Source organism: Molothrus aeneus, unplaced genomic scaffold (genome assembly GCF_037042795.1).
Source record: "Molothrus aeneus isolate 106 unplaced genomic scaffold, BPBGC_Maene_1.0 scaffold_19a, whole genome shotgun sequence".
NCBI classification, from domain to species: Eukaryota; Metazoa; Chordata; class Aves; order Passeriformes; family Icteridae; genus Molothrus; species Molothrus aeneus.
In genome coordinates this window covers 1583065-1598861 of record NW_027098863.1, presented here as the reverse complement: position 1 = coordinate 1598861, position 15797 = coordinate 1583065, and the positions used below count along the sequence as shown (strand labels likewise).

The following is a 15797-nucleotide window of genomic DNA, read 5'->3' as shown; positions in this document are numbered from 1 at the left end:
TGCCTGGAGATGGCCACAAGCCCTGTGCCAGGCAGGAAGCGCCATCCGTGCCCTCCTGCCCGTCTGCTGCTAGCGGCCTTGCCGAGGGCTCCCAGGTGCCTCTGGATGGGGCTGCTCTGGAGCTGCTGTGGGGCTGCGGCACTGCTGCCGAGCAGCTTGGCCGGGCTGGGTCAGGGCCTGAGGGGCTGGGGCGCTGGCAAGCCCTGAGCAATGGGGCTGTCAGAGGCCACAAGCAGCCCCCTGGCAGCCGCCTTCTTCCTGCCAGAGTTGACTTGCAAGACAGATCCCGGGAACTCTGCAGCTAACAGCATCAGTGTTGTTGGAAAGCCAAATGCAGGGAAATGTCAGACCTTTGGTCCTGTCAGCAAAGCTTAGAATTAAACCCAGGATTTGATTTGAGACCTTGGAAAGGGCTTCCAAACTCAGGTGCTAGAAGCCAGAATGCGGATTTCTAGTTTCTAGCAGAGACACGGGGAGGAAAGTTGAAGTGGAGGAATGCTTAGAGTTTTAGAGTTCAAGATCTAGAAAAAATCAAAGTAGTTACAACAGTAAACAAGAAGTTTAGGATGCAGTGCTGTAGGTTTGTTGCATCATGGCATGATTGTCTAAGGAAGCTTCCACTGTAGCATGATGTGGGAAGCCAGGAAATTCCTCGGGCTGCCCTGCAGGACTCGAGACCGTGTCAGAGGGCTCAGAGACCTTGGCACAGAGCCCAAGACCCCTGTGCCTTTGATTTAGCCCTTGGAAAAAACAATTCCCAACCTTGTATGAAGAATGACAAGCCACAAAATGAAAGGGAATTTATCACAGAGTGGAAAAATAGATTTTGGGGCCTTTTAGAATGGGGCTTCAGGGGGCAAGATGGAGGAATCTGGGCATGTCCAGCCTTTCTCCTTCTTCTTCTTGGCCTCCATCTTCTGCTGTGATGTTGGCACTTTTAGATTGGTTACGAGTAGAAGCTCACTGTCTAACATAGATGATAGGTATGGGAAAGTAATTGTAAATATTGTGCAGGTAGTTGTTTTTAGTATAAAAAGATAACACCGCCCCGGGGGAGGCAGAGTGCCTTAGACTGTCTTGCTGAACAGACCTCGGCAGGACAGGAGAAAGAATTTTATAGATAAGATACAATCAACAACCTTGAGACCAAGAAATGAAGAGCTCTTACTCCTTCTTCGACCACCGGGCTGGGAAAAGAGACTTTCTAACTTCTCTCGGGCTCACTCTGACCAGCTAGAGACCCCGAGAGCATGAGTCCCTAAGAGGAAATATTGAAGGATTGGCTCCAAAACATAAATATCCTTGTTGGCCGTGTCTTCTTGGCCAAGAAATCCTTCAAAGCTCTTGGAACTACAAGTCTTGCGGCCCTGTGAGCCATGCGGTGGAGATGGGAGCCAAACTCACCCTTCCTGTCTATGTAGAAGAGAAGAAAAAGCAATGGCATCATCTAAAAAATTCAGAGGTCTGCTCTCTGGCTCATTCCAAACTCCTTCAACTCGCCCAAAGTGGGATTTAGCTACAAATAGATGACAGGGACTTTTAGTGCTGCCTCTTTGACTCCAGAGCAGCTGCTTTAGTATCTTTCCCATAACCCTGTGTAGTTGTGTACCAGCAAGGTTTCCTTTGAAGAAACTTTCCCAACTGACTTGCATGGAGGTTTGTTTGAAGGGTGTTTGAGGGGAAAGGCTCCCAGCAGAGGTCTGGGCTTTGGCCTAGCTGTGTCCCCTGCTGAATGTGAAGTGTGCCATCAGCTGCAGGGCTTTCTGGGCTAAAAATATCATCAAGTCACTTGGACTTGCTCTTTTTGGCCTCTAAAAGCTGGACCAAATTTTGGGGCAATTTTGGAGACCTCATCTATGGGTGGATGGAGCACCTAGGATTTTCCCAGTTGCTGGGAATGGTTCTCCAGGTCCCTGGACTATCCAGGGCCCTGGTAAGTTCCAGCTCCACACATGCCTTGGCAATGAGAAGCAGAGGAACCCAGACCTTTTTTTGCTGCCTGTGTCACTGCACCGGGGCCATGGGATGGGCACACGCAGCCCTTGTGCTGGAGCTGAGCTGCTCTGCCCAGCACTGGTGGCCGCCATCCAAGCTGGTTTTGCTTGTGCTGGTTCCCTGACAGCTGGGGCCCTGGGCAGAGCCCTGAGAGCCTGGTCTCACCCCAGGGGAAGGAGCAGGGGCCCCTGGAGAAGCTGTACTGGGTGGGGATGCTGCTGCTGCTGCTGCTGCTGCTGCTGCTGCTGCTGCTGCTGCTGGAGACAGCCAGGATGACATCAAGGATGACAAGCTCTTCCTCAGCCTGGCCACTGGAGGCTGAAGGTGATGGACTTTGATTCTGGCACCTTCTTCAAAGCCAGGCTCCACAGGGAATTTGCAGATGAGTCCCCAGCGGGGAAATTCTGCCAGATTTGGGCATGGCTCAGCCTGGCTGGGAAGCAAAGGTTCCCCCTTTGCTGGGGCAGATGCAACTCATCCTTCAGTCGCTGCCCAGCTGCTTTTGGCAGGGCTGTGGGCATGGGCTGGGCTGGGTACGAAATGGGAGTGGGCTCCTGGCCCTGCCAACAGCCCCCAGCACCCACCGTGCCCCGGGCTGGGGCTGGGGCTGGGGCTGGGGCTGGGGCTGGGGCAGCCAGCCCGACACAAACAAAGCCCCATGGTGGGAGCAGAGGTGGGACTCCAGAACCTGTGCAGGGGCTGCTTTGCTTTGCAGGCAAGGAAGGGCTTGGGCTGCTCAGCTGCCCTTGTTTGCTTTGGGATCACCGTGATTTTGGGAGCAGTGCACAGGGGAAGAGAGAAAGTGTGGGCTTCCCTCAGCCATGGCTGGGTTTTTCCCTACCATGTAGGAGTTGGGCCTTCCTCAAGGCCCTGACAGAGATAAGAGTTTTTCCTGTTTTTCTTGCTTTCCCTTTTTGCATCTAATCTCTTTTCAATAATGTGTTGTTTGTTTTTCCAGAGGAAGCGTTCTAGGTGGTCCAGTGTGGATGGAGAAGTGCTTGGGAGCAGCTGTGGTGTTGATGGGCCCTGCCCTTGGAGAAGGCTGAGGACATGGTTTGGGAGCAGCTTTTCTTGCAGCCGTGGCTGGTGTGAGGTGGGTCCCTGTGTGCTTGGCAGGGTGGGATCAGAGCTTTTGGGAGATGGCAGCGAGCACAGGAGCATCCTGCTCTGGGCAGCTGCTGAGGGCTGGATGTGCCGTGGCTGGCTGCAGGCTGGGCACATGTCCTGCCCTCCTGCTCTGCTGCCAAAGGCAGCAGGGATGGGCAGCTCTGGGCACAGCTCTGGGCACAGCCAGCACGGCCTGGGCACCGCAGGCCTTGGCACAAGGGCACAGGAGCCCTCAGCTGACGGGCACTTTCTGCTTTCTCTCCTTGCAGCCGGGCTCTGCGGCTGCTGAGTCTGCTCTGGGCTCTGCCAGGGCTCTGCTGGGCTCAGCCCTGGGCCCAGCTGGGCTGGCTCTGCCCTCACATTGCTCTGACAGCTCTGCATCAGACGAGACTGTTGCCAGCACAGCGCCTGAGCTTTCTGCTTTGGCAGCTGAGTGAGACTCTGCTGCAGGCCCAGAGATTGCAGCTGGGGACACACATCCAATTGGCAAGGACCCAAACTCTCCACAGTCCCAGCTGAACGCCTGGATCTGTACAGGCTTTTTTGTCTGTCCCATTCTTCCTTCTTGATTGGCTGGAATGGTGCAGTTGCACTTTCTTCCTCCTCTAGAAGTGCCACGAGTGGGCCAAAGCTGGCGAGTGGGCCGTGCTCCTGAGGCAGTGCAGTCTGGAGCTGGTGGATGGGGAATTGCCCTTCTGCACTGCCAAACCAGAGCAAAAAGCTGTCAGTGGGACTTTGTGTCTTTAAGAAATCCCTGACAGTTTTAAAGGGAATGTGCAACTCATTTCCAGGCTGAGAAGGAAGGGCATCTTCTAAAGGATTTGAGGTTTGACAGAGTTTCCATTCCCAGTCCTGCTTGGAGCTGGCAGGGTACAAAGCAATTTTCCATTGCTTCACCCAAAATTTAACAATGTTGGAAACAACCTCAGAAACTTTTAAAAAAGGGTGCTGAAGTCATCAAGATGGGTCCATGGCATCAGCACATTTACAATGTAAATAAATGAGTTCTCTTTTTAAAAAGATCATTTACCTCCTAATGCAAAGAATGTAACTTTGCATTTATGTTTTGTTTTTTTCACTAACATTATGTTATATTTTTTCTCTAACACTTGGATTTTATTCTTATCTTGTACAATTTACCTATTTTTTTCCTTTTTCCTTTTTTTTCCTTTAAATAGAAAACATGTCCTATAAAAGGAATGTCCTTTGCTCCTGGTTCCTGTGTGGAGCAGCTCCCTTCCTGCTGGCTGAGCTGCTCAGGCAGAGCGTGGAAGCTCCTGGCCCTGCAGGGCTGAGGCTTTTCCCCGTTGCTGGGCACAGACTGATGGAGCAGCACTGCTGAACACGGGCACACAGAGGGACCAGGAGCAGCTGCCTTTGCCCACCTGAGGCTCCAAGGCCCAAACTCTGAGCAGCCAGGGCTGGAAGAGACTGGCAGGATCTGATCCCTGACTCTGGGCCAGGGCTGCACAAATGACCCCACAGCAGCAGCAGCAGCAGCAGCAGCAGCAGCAGCAGATGGAGCTGACTTTCAGCACAGCCCCTGCCCCTCTTCCCTCCCGTGTGCAGCGGTGTCACAGCAGCCTGAGGCACCTGGGAGCCCCCAGTGCCAGCAGGGACTTGAGATGGCAGCCCTGGGCTCTTGGAGGCTGTGCAAGGAATGGAGCTGGGCACTCCCTGTCCATGGGGAGCTTGCAGATGGAAAAGGCTGCTGTGCCCAGGCAGCTCCAAGGGCACAGAAAGGAGGCTCTGGAGCACTGGATCTGTGCCAGTGCCACAGTCCTGGGCAGCAGCCAGCCAGCCCTGGGGAACAGAGGGCACAGCATGAGGGACAAAAGCAGGCAAGGGCAGAGACTGGAGAGAGCCAGAGCCAGGAGCAGGAACAGCTGCTCCATTGCACTCTTGGAGAAAGCTCTGGGCTGGTTCAAAGCACTGAAAGGCGTGAAGGGCAGAGAGGAGGCCACAGCAAACAATGCTCCTGTTTGCACAGCCTCCCCTCTCCGTGTCCCAGAAGGAATTGCATGGACTGTGTTCTTCTCTCCGAGTGGTCTCGTTCAGCATGAGCAGCTCAGCACCAGGAGCTGAAGGAGCTGAAGCCTCCGGCCACAGGAGCTGGGCAAGAGGGAATTTTGGAGCAAAGTAATGCTGCTAAAATAGCCCCAGCTGAATGCAGTGGATAGAATCATGGAATCACAGAATCCTTTCTGTTGGAAAAGCCCTCTGAGCTCACCCAGTGCAGCCGCTCACCCAGCAGTGCCAAGCCCAGCACTAAACCACGTCCCTGGAGTGCCAAGGCCTGGACAGCAGCCCTGAGTGAGGCCTGAACAGCAGGCCCTGAGCCCAAGGTGGCCTCTGGATGAACCTTCCAACCAAAGGTTATCTTTGTGTCTGCTCCCTAATGAAATATGCATGGTCATTAGCACTGTGATAGATGTAGCCACTCATTAGTGAAACATGTATTGACCTTTGTGTATTTAGAAGCCGGACAAGGCCATGAAATCTGACATCTGGCCTTGTTTGGGGCTGAATGGTCAAAGTCACCTCCCTTGGTTCCTCCTGGGGCCCTGGCCAGCCTTTGGGAGGGAGCCAAGAGGAGGATGAAACCAGATGTTGCCACACTAGAAGTGCTGTCAGTTTGTCCATTCAGCACTGTCAGAGCTGGGCCCTCTCTCAGCGGGGTTGGAGCCTCACCTGTGGCTGGAGGCACCTGCAGGAATTGCCAGTGCCCAGGAGTGGCTCTGCAGCCCTTGGCTGTGACAGCTTCCCCAGCTGCTGTGTGGGTCTGGGCGATGGTAAAGGCTGAGGGTAACTGGGGCTGGATCTTTCTCAATCACTGCTGCAATCTTTGGTGGGGATGGTTGGGTGCATTTCTGAGCTGCTCCTTTTGAGATCCTTTGCTGCTTTGAGCTGCAGGAAATGACACTGATTCCTTCAGTTGGTGTCTGTGTCTTTGGTGCTGACCCTGCCCACTGGTAAAACAAAACTGGCCCAGTCTGGCCAGATCACAACAAAATGTCACTTGTTCAATATCAATGTGAGGAATCAGTGCCATCAGAAATTCCCAGATGGGAAGCCCTTCCCTGGAGTTCCCTGGCTCTGGAGTGGGCTGAGGTTGGAGGCCCGTGGGAGCAGTCGGGCAGTCGGGTAAAAGAGGCTGCAGCCCTGGATGGCTTCAAATGCATCCAAAAATTGCACATGGAAAAGGAAAAGAACTTGTGGATTTGGGCAGACATAGATGAATTTGTTAAGAGTCCATTGGAAACAGCACCTTCAGAAGGAACAATTATTGGAATGCCCCCACAGAGAGCAAGAGAAGAAGGTTTTAATCCTGAGCTCAGATGCATTTGTGCAAGTGAAATATCAATATAATAAATTACTATATACATATTTGTAGGATAATAGGATCTTAATATATATTTATAGATTTATATATATATATATATGTCTATATCTATCCAAATCTATATCTATATCAATATTTCTATATCACTATTTACATATAAAATTATAATAATGTGAAGTAGTGCTGACAATACTAATTTGGTAGCTTTGGCTGCTCAGGGATGTAACACTAAATACCCTACAGAACAGGATTGGCCAGGACCCTAATGTCAGTGGTCAACTTTGTGAGATTGTATACAGTGAAAAAAGGAGGAAGCAAGGAAATTGGCTATTTTTGCAGGGTTTGCTGATACTGTGATGCAGAGTGCTTTGTCTGTTCCTGTGAAAAATACAGTGATTAAGCCTGCAGGGCTTTTCATGTGCCAGACTATGCACAAGCTGCAAGATTGGTTGAAAGGGTGAAGGGGTTGTTTAAAAAGCAGTTGAAAAAATGAGGAGATGGGAACCTTTGCCCATGGAGAACCCATCTCCCAGATGTGCCCCATGCCCTTAACAATGGCCCACTGGGGAAATGGAAACCCCCTGGCTGTGCACGGCTGCCCCCAATTTGCAAATCCAACCATGGGCAGTGAGACTTGGGCTGCCTGGGAAATTGTTCTGGCTGTGATGGCCCCTGGCAGGGCCAGCCCAGAGGCTTCAGGGCTGGGCCTTCATGCATTGGAATTAATTAGGAGAAATTCAAAGCAAATGAGAGCTATCAATACTGAAACAGGAATTCAGATTCCTCCAGGGCACTTTGGTTTGATAACTTCTCACTCGAACTTGGCCTTGCAAAGTGGTCCTGTCATGGCAGGAGGAATTATTGTTGCAGATATCAAGGAGAAATTAAAGGAATTGTGTTAAACAATAGTGACCAGGATTGGATTAGTCAACCCCATGACAGGGTAGCACAATTATCAATATTGCAATTTTAAGAAGGATTGTGAAGAAAGGAGATCCACCTGCAATCACCACCGTTTGTGGAGATAAAGGGTTTGGATCCAGCAGCCCTAATAATGGAGCCAGAGTGTGGGTCCAGAGGCCAAAAGGCCCTCCCGAGGCAGCTGAAGGAGCAGCTCCTGGGAAAGACAACTCTGAGTCCTGAAACCTGGGCAGGAACAATGGGAATGTGTCCCTGCAGCCAAGCGTTCTGTGTGAGAACAAGTAGATCTGACAGGATATTGTTTTACACATCCTGCCAGACCAAATCTCCCTGTTTGCCCCAAAGGCCCCTTTGGGAAATGCTCTGATCCACGGGGCTCCATGTGAAGGCTGCTGTGACACTGAGGGACTTGCACATGAATTGCATCCAGGGGCCTGGGTGCCCCTCAGGGACTGGGACCCGGCCCCTTCCAGCCAGAGGGGAAAGGGCCCCCCCAGGCCTTGTTAGCCACAGACAGCATGGTAAAGCTGAACAGCAAAGGGCCTGGGGGCATTATTCTGGAATTAACATGGTGCCAGCTCCATGGACAACAGAATTCTTGTTCCTAACTCGGATGAGATTGAGAAAAATGGATGAAGAACGGTGTCACTAAAGTACTACAGGTGTCTGTAAGTTGTACCTTGATAGTCAGCCAGAATCTTTGTCTGCCACAAACACCTCTAGTGTTTGACCAAGGGGTTAGTCATCAAAATGTAATGATGAGTTCTGATGGATTGCTGAGCTTCTTTTGTAATCCTTTGTTAATGATGATGTGCTTTGCTGAGCTTATCCTTTTGTAATTCTTTGCAGCTGTGCATGATATAAATGACACAATTCCTTAAGTTGGTGTCTGTGTCTTTGGTAGTGACCCTGCCCACTGGTGAAACCGGGCCCCCTCTTGCCTAAGTGTTACCTGGGAAGGCAGAAACCCTCCCTCCAAAATTCCCCCCTTTCTCCTTGTTCCCCCCCTTCATACCCTGAGCATGATGTGCTCTGGTCTGGGCTGTGCCCGGGGTCAGTTGGGGTCACCTGTCCTGGCTGTGTCCCCTGCCAAGCTCCCCCGCAGCCCCAGCCCCTCCCCAGCGTGGCTGGACGAGGGGCAGGACAGGCCTTGGCTGTGCTGCAGCTCAGCAAGAACAAAACCATCTCTGCGTGCTCAGCCCTGTGCTCAGCACCCGGCCCAGCAATGTCTCAGTGCCAGGGGCTGTGCCCTCAGTGCCTGCCAGGGCTTTCCATGGCAACTGCCAGTCCAGGTGACCCAGGTGCCCCCCCCTGTGCCGGTTGCCATGGAAACAGTGCCCAGCCCTGCCCCTTTCTGTCTGGCTGACCTGGCCTTTGGCCCTGGCAGTGCCCTTGGCTGCTGCTTCCTGGTGCCCGAGCGGCCAGTGCGGCACAGGGCAGGTGGCCATGGCACAGCCCCCAGCAAGGGATCCCCTCTGGCCCTGGGCACTGACACCAGCCCTGAGCAAGGTCCGGCTCCGGGCATTGGTTGCCTTGGCACCAATCTAAGGAACGGGTCCCTGTGGCCGTTGCCATGGCACCTGGTGGCACCAACGAGTGTCACTGCAATTGTACCTGGAACAGCCCTGGCACCGCTTTGTCCTCAGGGTTGCCATGGCAGCCCAGGGCAGCAACAGCTCTGCAGGCAAGGGGCCATGGAACCTGGCAGCAGAAATGGCTCCTTGGGCTGGTTTCCAAGGAAACCTGAACTGATGGGGGTTGCCATGGCACCCAAAGCCAGCAGTGGGGTCAGTGCAGTGTCCATGGCAACAGTCCCTTGCAATGGCTCAGTGCCGGTTGGGATGATGATCCACCCTCACAGCTGGCCCAGGGCAGGTCTGGAGTGGTCTCGGTGGCACCTTGGGCTTGGCACACACTTGAGGAGGATGTCTGTTTTCAATGGGGAACCTCAAAGAGTTTTAGATTGCTTGAAAAACTAAAAGATGAAAAGCTGCTCTTTGGCTTTGTGCAGCCAATTCTCTGAGCAAAGCAGGTCCCAGGTGAGTGAGGAGAGACAGGATGGGGTTGGGGAATGTGGAGCAAGGTTGTCCACACTGGGTCAGACCTCAAGGCACAGCTTCTCTGACTTAGCCAGACCTCCTTAGGAGAGTCCCTGGATCAATATCAATCACAGAATGCTGCAATCACATCCTGTGTAATAAGAACAGCAATAAAGACACCCTTTAAAATAGGAATGCATATTTCTTAGAAGCTCTTTGAAATATTACTCCATAACTGTAAAAGGAAATCATCCTGATGAACTGCACGAGAGCAGAGGGAAATCAATGCAGAGCCATGGTTTGTCAGGACTTGCTTGATCCTTATGAGCCCCGTGGTGCATTTGGAGCTGAGTCTGGAACCTCAGGGCCTGAGAGGGGATTGCACAAACCTTTCCAGGAGTCAAAGTCAGTGGAAAAACTCAAAGTGTCTTGAGGCATGAATGGGTCCCATTGAGGTCCATCCCTAACAGAGGCTCCTAATGGACTCCTTGGAGGAGAGAATTGGAGGCCAGGATGGCATGAAATCCTTTCAGAGACTCAGTGTAGAAAGGAAAATCCAAACTACCTTAAAAACCTTGAGTATCTCAAGGCATTAATGAGCCCCACTGAGTGTCAGTACAAAGCTCTCCAGGGACTCGTTAAAGCAGATAATTGGGGCCATGATTGCACAAACCTCTCACAGAGTCTGTATCAAAAATGAAACACCAAGTACCTTAAAATAACTGAAGTACCCTGAAGTATTAATGAGCCCCACTGAGTGTTGTTACTGACAAAGCCTCTCCAGGGACTAATTACAGCAGATAATTGGAGGCCATGATTGCACAAACCTCTCAGAGACTCCAAGGCAAAAGCCAAGCCCAAAGTCCTTTGAAAAACCTGCAGTCCCTGCAGGGAGCATGAAGGAGCCCCCAGGGCCATTGCTGAGCAAGGCTCCCCGGGGACTCCTTCCAGCAGATCCTTGAGGCCACTGGGATGTGGGCTAGGGGGGGATGCTGAGGGCAGCACAAGGGGCTGACAGTGCCCAGCCTGGCTGGGGCTGTGCCAGGAGGCCCCAGGGCCTCAGGACAAGGTGTCTCCTCCCAGCCCTTGCTGGCACAGACCCTGCTGTGCCCCAGGGCACCAAGACTTGGCTTCTCTTTGTCCCCACCTGTCATCACTGCCTGCAGTTCTCTGCTCTGCCTGGGGCCTGGGGACACTTGCTCAGTCGTTTCCCTCTCTGGGACCCATTAAAAGTCCAAGAAAGTTTGGAGTTGGATACTGCCTTGGAGTTCTGGAGAGGTTTCTTCAGCTGCCTCTCAGGGACTGATGTCCAGGGCCTGAGCACAAAGCCCCAGAGGCTCATTAAAGTCCTTGTGCTGTGTCTGTGCTGCTGAGCTGGGCTGGGCTCCTGGCCCAGAGGCAGCTCCTGGTCACCAAGAAGAGCTTCAAAAGCACATTTCTCTTGATGAGCAGCTCTTCTGCCAGCCCAGCAGGGCTGGGGCACTGCCTGCAGCCAGCCCGGGCACAGCACAGAGGCACAGAGAGCTTCAATCAGTCAGGGCTGGGAAGGGGCTAAGTGCCTGGGGCACAATCACTGCCAGCCCTTGGCACAGGAACCTCTGGCTGCAGGACAATGCAGCTGCAGCTCCTGGAGCCATCTCCTGCAGCTGGAACATGCCAATGCCTGCAGAGCCTGTGAGTACATTCTCTGATTGTCTCTTGTGCAGAGCAGCCAGGGGTGCGCAGGGCTGTTCTGCAGAGCAGGGTCCTGCAGCCCAGGGCGCTGTGCTGGGGCAGGGACTCTGCTGCCTGCCAGGGACAGCTCTCAGCCAGACCTGGCAGCTGCTCCCAGTGCTGGGCAGAAGCTCTGGGGGGAAGGAGCCGCCCTGAGCAGGGCAGGGGCTGCTGCTGAGAGGGGCTGGGTGGGGCAGGGCTGCTCCCAGCTCCAGACCAGCCTGGGCACAGCTCCAGAGGGCACTTCCCAAAGAAGGTAAGCCTGGGATTGCTGTAAAGATCAGGAGCTTTCCTGAGAATGTTTTCCATTTCCTGCTTGGAGAAGGATGGGAACATTGGGGTGATGACAAAAAGATTTTTTTTATTTTATACAATTTTCATATATTTGTAGCTCTACAAATTACTATTACATAGTTATAAATCTATATTCCTTTTTTAGGTCTATTAAACTCTTAATGAACTCTATTACTATTATATACATCTATAACTATAATCCTTTATTAACTTTATTATTTTCCCTAACCTTTTTCTTTGATTTTAGAAAAATAAGGTGACTGTCTAAATGCATTCCTGAAATATATATAGTATACAATACATATAGTATCCTGTATAGTCTTATTATCAGGAAGAGGACCTACAAGAAGAACATTTTGATTTTTTACCAGAATGTGAGCAGTCATAACAAAAAGTGAAGGCAAAGAAGCCCTTGGACCTACTCCAATGGATTGAGCCAGGGGTGTGTAACTGGGGTAAGTGAATCTCCTATTGGATGTTCCTGTTAAAGATCCTAATTAATCAACCTTAATAAATTTTTGAAATCAGGTCCCAGGTGTGCCCCATCCCCACTGGGACACCTGGAAGCTTCCAATTTATGTCTGGTTTTTACTTTACTGTTCTAACACTGTTGCAAGGGAATTTTTTTCTCTTTTGATTATAAAAAACAAGGGGATGAGAGAAGCAGAACAGGAATTATAATCCAAGAATCCCAGGACATTCTGAGTTGAAAGGGACACACAGGATCATCAAAGGAATGTTTGATCTTTTACAGGGACTGCAGAACTGTAAATTAAGTTGATCAGTCTCTCTGCTGGGAGCCTCCCAAAGGGCCCTCAGCCACTCCTCAGCCCGGCACAGCAGCAGCATCACCTTTGCAGGGTCCAGCAGGGCTCTCCTGAGCTGCCCTTGCCCAGCTGCACACAGAGCCTGCCCCAGCCAGGGCCCTGCACACAGGCAGGTTTCTGTAGGGCCCCAGCCAGGGCACACAGGCTGGGATGGGCTCTGTGAGCGCTGGCAGGGACAAGGCTCCTCTCAGGAGGGAATGTCCCAGCCCAGGGAGATGCTCAGGGAAGCAGAGGGGGCTGGAGAGAGCAGGGCTGGGGCAGGAGGGCACTGTTGGTGTGTGGGAGGTGCCGGGCACAGCTGGGCACGGGAACACTGTCCTGAGTGCCCGGCTGTCTCTGCCCTGCCCTCTCAGGCACAGCACCACAACATCTGCTCTTGGTTCTGCACTGCCCTAACATTGGCACTGTTATCTGCTGCTCTCAGGGAGGCTCTGGCATCTGCAGCAGCTGAGTCAGGCACTGCCCTTGGCATTCCTGCCAGGCAGGGCTGTCCATGGGAATGGGGTGTCCAAGCTTCCCTGGCAGCTGTGGGGCTGTGGGCAAAGCAGTCCATGGGAAAGGGGAATGAGCTGAGCCCCCTCCCTGAGATCCCATCATGGGCACAGCCAGGAATCTCCTTGATGTGCCCTGCCAGGCTCTGAGCTGCCCTCCTGGGTGCAAATCTGTGCCAGAGCCTCTGGGAGTTCCTGAATGTCCCACGGGCAAGGGCAGAGCTGCCACAGCTGAGGAAATGCTGCTGGGTTTGCCCAGGGAGCTGTGAGTGTCCTTGGCACAAGGGGGTGCTGAGACCTTGCCCAGAGACCTTGAGAGAGGGAGAGACATTCAGGGATCCCTCTGCTCTGGGCAGGGTCTGGTTTATCCCAGGGTGACCCAGGAGTGTGATTGTGCTCTGATTGCAGCCAAAGGTTTTCCCACAGCAGGTAGAAGGGTGTGTGTGTCCCAGCTGTAGGCATTGTCTACAGGGAATGGCCCAGGTTTGGCTCCAAGCAGCCTCTCCTGACTTGTCACTGTCCTTTCTCCATGAACAGGTGCCCATGTGCAGCCCCAGCAAATGTCCAACAGCAGCTGCATCAGGCACTTCCTCCTGCTGGCATTGGCAGACACGCGGTTACTGCAGCTCCTGCACTTCTGCCTCTTGCTGGGCATCTCCCTGGCTGCCCTCCTGGGCAACGGCCTCATCATCAGCGCCGTAGCCTGCGGCCACCACCTGCACACGCCCATGTTCTTCTTCCTGCTCAACCTGGCCCTCGCTGACCTGGGCTCCATCTGCACCACTGTCCCCAAAGCCATGCACAATTCCCTCTGGCACACCAGCAACATCTCCTACACTGGATGTGCTGCACAGCTCTTTTTCTTACTGTTCTTCATCTCAGCAGAGTATTTCCTCCTGACCATCATGCGCTACGACCGCTACGTGTCCATCTGCAAACCCCTGCACTACGGGACCCTCCTGGGCAGCAGAGCTTGTGCCCACATGGCAGCAGCTGCCTGGGCCAGTGCCTTTCTCAATGCTCTCATGCACACGGCCAATACATTTTCCCTGCCCCTGTGCCATGGTAATGCCCTGGGCCAGTTCTTCTGTGAAATCCCACAGATCCTGAAGCTCTCCTGCTCACACTCCAACCTCAGGGAACTTGGACTTATTGTAGTTATTTCCTGTTTAGGATTTGGTTGTTTTGTGTTCATTGTTTTCTCCTATGTGCTGATCTTCAGGGCTGTGCAGAGGATCCCCTCTGAGCAGGGACGGCACAAAGCCTTTTCCACCTGCCTCCCTCACCTGGCTGTGGTCTCTCTGTTTGTCAGCACTGGTGCATTTTCCTACCTTAAGCCCCCCTCCATGTCCTCCCCATCTCTGGATCTGGCCCTGTGAGTTCTGTACTCAGTGGTGCCTCCAGCCCTGAACCCCCTCATCTACAGCCTGAGGAACCAGGAGCTCAAGGATGCTGTGGGGAGACTGATGAGTGGATTCTTTCAGAATTGTTAAACTTCTGGCCAATTTCTCCAAATTAATTATAATAAAAGTTATATATGATGCTTCGTGTTGATTTGGATTTGGGGTGTTTTTTCCATTGTTTTAATTTTTCATATTATCTACAAACAAATATCAGTGTTTGTGCCATTTCTCATTTTGTTTCTCTCCACCTTCCCTGTGGCCACAGACTGTGTCAGTGGGGAGTTGTGCTCTCAGTGGCTTTAGAGGAACTAAAGGATGTTCCAGCAGAGTTTTCTGCAGAGATGCCCTTTTGTTGCCTTCTCTGGAGCTGCAGCAGCAATGTCTGTGTGCAGAGCTGGGGCAGATCAGTGCTGGCCCAGCAGCTGTGCCCAGCAGCAGCAGCAGCACTTGGTGTTGCCAGTGCTGCCGTGGCCCTGCCCCGCTGCCCTGGTGGCCCTGGTGTTGCTGCAGGGCCTGAGTGCTCTCGGGGCCGGGCACAGCCCTGGGGGTGGCAGTGCCGGGGCTGCAGCAGGGACAGGCCATGGGCACTGCTGGGGCAGTGCTGACACCTTAGGCCAGGCCCTGGGGGCTCCAGGATCCTTGCCCAGGCTCTCTCAAGAACACGGCCAGGCCAATGCTCAGCACAGAAACCCCCATGAGCAGCCCCAGGATGTGGGCATGGGGAGAGGAACCTGAGGGAGCACAAATGCCTGGGGCCAGCAAGGGATGGGGGACACCAGGGAAACCACTCAGCTTTGTCCTGACCTCTGCAGTCAGCCAGAAATTTGTTCCCATGAGCTGGGAGTTTCCTGTCCCTCTGCAGACGCTGTTGCTCAGAGCCAGGGCTGCCTGGCAGCCACCCCCAAACTGCCCTGAGCATTTCCTTGGCTTCACCTTTGCTTTCTTTACTCTTCTGGTACAAATTTCTACCTATTGCCTACTCCTGTTCCCTCCCCTGCAAACAGCCCATCCCTGTTTGCCCTTTCCTCTCTGGCCCCACTCCCCATTGCAGTTCCTGACATGCGACCATAAAAATGTCCCCCAGCCTTCTTGGCCACCTGGGCACACTGCTGCCGCATGTACAGCCTGCTGTCCACCAGTCCCTGCAGGTCCCTTTCTGCCTGGCTGCTCTCCAGCCACTCTGTCCCCAGCCTGTAGTGCTGCAGGGGTTGCTGTGGCCAAAGTGCAGGACCTGGCACTGGGACTTCTTATCCTCACCTTGTTGGATTTGGGCCCTGGATCCAGCCTGTCCATGGCCCTGTGCAGAGCCCTCCTACCCTCTAGCAGATCAACACTCCCAGACAACTTGGTGTCACCAGGGTTCCATGAGACCCCAGAGTGTCCCAATGGTCTCCATGATCCATGAGGCCTCCCAGTGTCACAATGTCCCTTTGGTTCCATGGGATCCCTTGGTGTCACCAAGTCCCTTGGATCCTTGGGCGCTTCAGTGTCATCATGGCACTTGGTCCCCCAAGGCCCTGCAGTGTCACAATGGATCCTTGGTTCCATGAGGTCTGGCAGTGCAGCAATGCTCTCCTTGGTTCCACAGTGTCACAATGGCCTCTTGGTCCCAAGGGCCACCACTGTGTCAAACATGTTTCCTTCATTCCATGAGTCCCTGAGGA

The 15797-nt window shown here is 53.0% G+C and overlaps 2 protein-coding genes across 2 annotated transcripts in view; one reads left to right on the top strand and one right to left on the bottom strand.

The window, feature by feature from the left end:
• The window catches only part of LOC136569711 (zinc finger protein 271-like), a 294542-nt gene that overhangs the window by 18338 nt on the left and 260407 nt on the right, over positions 1 to 15797 (bottom strand). The window lies entirely within an intron of this gene.
• Positions 11794 to 14109, top strand: LOC136569735 (olfactory receptor 14A16-like). Its single transcript, XM_066570105.1, has 2 exons — positions 11794 to 11867; positions 13268 to 14109. Exon 2 carries the CDS (start codon positions 13291 to 13293, stop codon positions 14107 to 14109), a length of 819 nt encoding a protein of 272 aa, XP_066426202.1. The 5' UTR covers positions 11794 to 11867; positions 13268 to 13290.